This window comes from Tetrao urogallus, assembly GCF_951394365.1.
Source record: "Tetrao urogallus genome assembly, chromosome: 1".
Classification (NCBI taxonomy): domain Eukaryota; kingdom Metazoa; phylum Chordata; class Aves; order Galliformes; family Phasianidae; genus Tetrao; species Tetrao urogallus.
In genome coordinates this window covers 43458095-43463538 of record NC_136813.1, presented here as the reverse complement: position 1 = coordinate 43463538, position 5444 = coordinate 43458095, and the positions used below count along the sequence as shown (strand labels likewise).

At 45.3% G+C, this 5444-nt stretch overlaps 1 protein-coding gene across 1 annotated transcript; it reads left to right on the top strand.

The window, feature by feature from the left end:
- Positions 1 to 2683: 2683 nt before the first annotated feature.
- Positions 2684 to 3625, top strand: SPRY2 (sprouty RTK signaling antagonist 2; the record flags this gene model as incomplete). Its single annotated transcript, XM_079537408.1, has 1 exon — positions 2684 to 3625. One exon carries the CDS (start codon positions 2684 to 2686, stop codon positions 3623 to 3625), a length of 942 nt encoding a protein of 313 aa, XP_079393534.1.
- Positions 3626 to 5444: the final 1819 nt, after the last annotated feature.

Below are 5444 nucleotides of genomic sequence, written 5' to 3'. Positions count from 1 at the left end.
GCCCTGTGAAAGCAGGGAGGGTGGCGGGGGTGTGTGCGGGGCGGTGGGGGTGGTGTGCTGCGCGGCTCCGAACACGACGCAGTAACTCCCGGGCAGGGACCGCTTTGCCCGAGGCCCCCTCCGCGATGCGGGGATTTTCCACACGCAGCACGCAGAAGCCCCTTGAGTTTGCCACTTCCCCAGACATGCGAAGACGAAAACCGCCCCCCCGCTCGCCCTTCTGCCAATCCCAGCCAGGAGTAGGCAGCGCTCGTGGTACTTGAGCTGTTCGAGAGTGGACTTTGGTTTCTGTAAGTGGGGAACGGTGTTATCGCCCACATGCACACACAGAAAGGCTAAGAGCTGGAAGGGTGCTGGGTAACAGGGAGAGCTTTCCCTCAGAGGTTTCGGGCATGGTTGCAAATAAAGGTGCTGGAGGCTTACGTCTTGTCCCGTTAGGGTCTGTCAGGGGGAATAAGGAAACATGGCCCGGATCGGGCTGACAGTGCCTCCTGGGCAGGGGCGGGAGGCTCAAGTTCGGACAGTTCGTTTCTTCGGCGACTGAAAGAGTGCTCAGAGCAAGGCGGGGAGGGGGAAGGGGGTGGCAATCTGCTTTCTGCCCGGCTGTCCCGGAGGTGCTGTCTCCAAGAGTCTGTGGGGCGCCGCGCATTGCCCAGCAGGGAAATGCTTCCTGAGCATCTCCCGGGGGAGGGCAAGGGGGAAGAGTTAAAAGGAAACATGGGTTTGACTTTCCTGATAAGGCGACTGCGGCCGCCCCCTCCCACCTCCCGGGCCGGGGATGTCTCCTGTTAATCTCCAGGTTGTCTGCACTCACGGGGCCGCCGCATGCAGCCTCGGGGCTCCGCGTCCCACCTGCTGCGCTCCCACTGCGCGCCCGGATGCAGCCGCGCCGGGGGACGTCCGGCGTCCGAGGGGCTCCTGCACCGCGCTCGTCCCCTGCGCTCTGCAGGTCGGGGGCAGTCTGGCTTCTGCTCGGGGCTGTCACTTCTGCAGGAGTTGGCTCAGGGTCTGTGGGCTCCGGTCTGGATGCCTGGATATAGGGCTAGCAGTTCCTCTCAGGGATGGGAAGAGTATTTTATTTTATTTTTATCAGACGAGGGAATGCCTACTTTCTGAAACTTTCTGTACAGCAGAGGCTTGAATTTGAAGAAAACATAAGTAATGCTGCTTCAAGATAAGCTTTTAAGACTTTTGGGGGAGCACCATGATACACTCTGCATGCAAAACTAGGAGTTGGCAATGTTTAAAATAGTCTCTCTTAAAGCCTAGATTTTTTTGGGAGGAAAAAGCACTTGAGGGGAGGGCACCAGGAGTTAAAAGGTTAAATGCTTTCTGCTGCTGTTAGAAGAAAGACAGTGTCTGGAGATGTTCATTGTTAAAGTGTTTGGCTATATTTTATTATACTGTGGTATAGTATTCTTGTTGGTAACTGATGTGTACAGAGTAACACTATGGTGCTCTCTCTAGGTATAATTGAAGACATTGTGTGGTCCTTGTAAGGAGCTTGGTTCCTGCTTGGGTTTTAATTGTAAAATATTGTTCTGGATTTTTGTGTAGGTAATTGGATTTAGGAACTGCTTTAAAATATGATAAAGGCAAAACAAATACTGAGTGATTCAGAGGTCGGTGCTTGAAACTTGTGCATATTTTAACGTGGTAGCAAGTTATGTGTAAGGCCCCATCTTTTGGGTCTTTTCCTGACTTCCCATTTAAATTCTGAAGTTTGCCTTTCAACTTTGTAGTTATTCATCCTTTAAAGCTATGTTAGCAACCAAGTAACCTCCTTGGGTGCTGATGTTATCTGATGGCATTATTCATGCCTCTCTACCAAAAGCCACTCTAAGTAATATTTGAGGTTTAGTTTCTGGAATTTTTTACACATTTTATAAATAACAAAACTGGTAGCATTGCTTTTTGTAGTATTGAGCCTTAAAATAACAATAGCAGTGGCGTACAAGTGTGACACACACTAAAATATTGGAGAAAGATATTTTTACTTGTGCTGCTGAAGTTTTTGGTAGCACTAACTCATTTAATGTCTAACCTCAAACATTTTATTGCTATTTAGTGTTTTTCTTGGGACCATTGGTATTAAACTAAAATTTCCTATTTACATCATGTAAAGTTTAATGTGTAAAGAGACTGGCCTACGAAAATATTATCCAGTTTTAAACAAAATTGGAGAATTATATGTCTGTCATCAACAGGTCACATTACACTTGCTAAATGCTTGCAGACTCTTTCTTATTTAATGTAAAATAAGTTTTTCAGTAGTATGGTGTGAAAAGAAGAGTCACTTTAAAGGGGCTGGAACTTGGTCAGATTAGAGGCCGTGGTCTGGCAGGAGGATGGCCAGGGACATGTTAGTTACCAGGCGTCATCCTTGGGCTTTCTAGAGCCACAGGTTGAAATGCATGGACCTAGAACAGAGTCTCTTTAAGCTCTTCCCAGGAGTAGTAGGGGGAGGCCAAGTAGAGCGTACTTAGCTGACCAGCATTGCGCTTCCCCGAGCTGTGATCCTTATTTAATGGCTGATGCATTACTTGAATGTGTGCAGTGCTGTGAAATCCCACAGGCTGCTGGAGAGCATGAGATGTGTTGCAATTAGTGAATCCTCTCTTTGTTGCTCCAGGATTTCAGATGTGTTCTAAGCCTGCTGGGGTGAGCACGCTTCCGGGCAGCGATGGAGATGAGAGCTCAGCATGGCAGCGGGTCGCAGGCCTTGCTACAGGCTCGGCGTGACAGTGGGAGGCCACATGGAGAGCCCGACCTGCGGGATGTCCTGACGCAGCAAGTCCACATCCTATCCCTGGATCAGATCAGAGCCATCCGCAACACAAATGAGTACACAGAGGGACCGACGGTGGCTCCGCGGCCAGGGATCAAGTCTGCTCCTCGTCCAGTGAGCCAACCCAAAAATGAGAGGCCCCATGGTCTCCCTGAGCATCGCCATTTTAGCCGGGTTCAGCACACGCAAACGCACGCTTCTCCTCGGGCACCTCTGTCCCGCTCCATCAGCACAGTCAGCACGGGCTCGCGGAGCAGTACAAGGACAAGTACGAGCAGTAATTCCTCTGAACACAGACTTCTAGGATCATCTTCAGGGCCAGTTGCTGACGGGATAGTCTGCATGCAGCCCAAGTCTGAGCTCAAGTCGAGCGAGTTGAAGCCGCTGGGCAAAGAAGACTTGGGAGCACACAGCTACAGATGCGAGGACTGTGGGAAGTGCAAGTGCAAGGAGTGCACGTATCCAAGGACCCTCCCATCGTGTTGGATTTGTGACAAACAGTGTCTTTGCTCAGCCCAGAACGTGGTTGATTACGGGACTTGTGTGTGCTGCGTGAAGGGCCTCTTCTATCACTGCTCCAATGATGACGAGGACAACTGTGCTGACAACCCCTGCTCTTGCAGTCAGTCGCACTGCTGCACTAGATGGTCAGCCATGGGTGTGGTGTCCCTCTTCCTGCCTTGCTTGTGGTGTTACCTGCCAGCCAAGGGTTGCCTTAAGTTGTGTCAGGGCTGTTACGACCGGGTCAATCGGCCTGGGTGCCGCTGTAAACACTCCAACACAGTTTGCTGCAAAGTTCCCAGTGTCCCCCCCAGGAACTTTGAAAAGCCAACATAGCATCACTTATCGGAAATAATCGAGTAATAAGGATTATCTTAACATATATGCAACCAACTAAGCAGCTATGGTCTTGGCACTGTAGTAGAAGGGTTGGGGGTACACTTAGCTGTTTGCAGTGACACACTCTTCTCTGTGTGCCATCTTAATTGATAGGCTTGTTAGAATCCAACTAGTGGGATGCAGAATAAAAAAGGCAATGCAGTACATCGTGACCCACATATTGCATAAGCTAAAGCAACACAGACACTCCTAGGCAACTCCGTGGTTTGTGAATAGTACTTGCAAAATTTGTAAATTAGCAAATGACTCTCTTTTTTCATTGTTTTCTGCCAGAGATAATGTGCTATATTTTTGTATATACAATAATATTTTCAACTGTGAAAAATAAGTGGTGTCATAAAACATGGCACAGTCACAAAATATTATACTAATATGTTGTACATTCGGAAGAATGTGAATCAATCAGTATGTTTTTAGATTGTATTTTGTCTTACAGAAACCTTCTATTACAAGACTCTGATTTCCTATTGGACTTCATGTATATTGTACAGTTACAGTAAAATTCAGCCTTTATTTTCTAATTTTTTCAACATATTGTTTAGTGTAAAGAATATTTATTTGAAGTTTTATTATTTTATAAAAAGAAATATTTATTTTAAGAGGCATCTTACAAGTGTCACCCCTTTTTATGAGGACGTCATAGTTGCTGCAAATAAGGGGTGAACGATGCATATGTTCACTATAAAATAGAAAATATATTAACGTTTGAAATTAAACTGGGCTACTTGTCATTTTTTCCCCTATTTATTGTTTTGAGTTGGGAAAATCAGTACTTTAAATTGCAGACTTTGAAGTAATATAGCTACGGTGAGTCTAATCTGACCATCTGGAAAATCAGAATAAGACTTTTAAACATAATTTTGCTTCTTTGTTTACTGCTTCACCTGAATGTAATGCAGGATTTTAACTTCCTTTACACAAATGTCACATATGCTGGTCCTGCATCTGAGAAGGAAAATGAACATAGGAAAATGCATTGATTTATTCCAGACTAGCAATAATGGTCACTGAAAGATTGACCTATTCTGTAAGTGATGAGCTTTTGTGCTTCAGATCGGAAATAAGTAATCATTCACAAAAAATGTTAGGTTTGCACAGCTTTACTCAAAGAGGGGGGAAAAAAGGGGAAGATTGATACCGTCAGTGCAAAAAGCTTGCGGGATTATTTGCTAAAAGCAGAAGAATATGCCACAGGGAATGATAGATGTGAACGCAGTCCAGCCTTGTGTCAAACATTTGCCTCACTTGTATGAAGAAAGTTGCTAGATTTGTCATTTGTGGCAGTTACCTTCCACTGAGGTCAAAATCCTTTTGCTGCCAAGTTTCCCACCGGAAGTCTAGAGAATGATTTACCTTTCTTTATTAACAAACTATCATTTCCTGTTCTGAGCACGTCTCTCCAAGTTCAGAGGTCTTAATGTTGAATTTTATTTATACATTTATTAAGCTGGCATTTAAGAAATAGTTGTAAGTATTTTTAAGCTGACACTTAGAAAAATCTCACAGCCTTTTCTGAACCCCCTCCAACAAAAACAAGTTATAGCTAATAAATTAAGAGCTCACTAAAAGCTGAAAACCAGAGCACAGTTAATGTTACATCTTCCCCCCCTCCCCCTAATTTTTAATCTACAATCAGGTGCTTGATCTAATTTTCATAGGTCTGCAGTACTCAAAAATCTTACACTGTGTTTGTGTGTATCACTTATCAGTCATCAACTGAAATTAAAATGTGCAAGTCCTGACTAGTTTGCAAAAC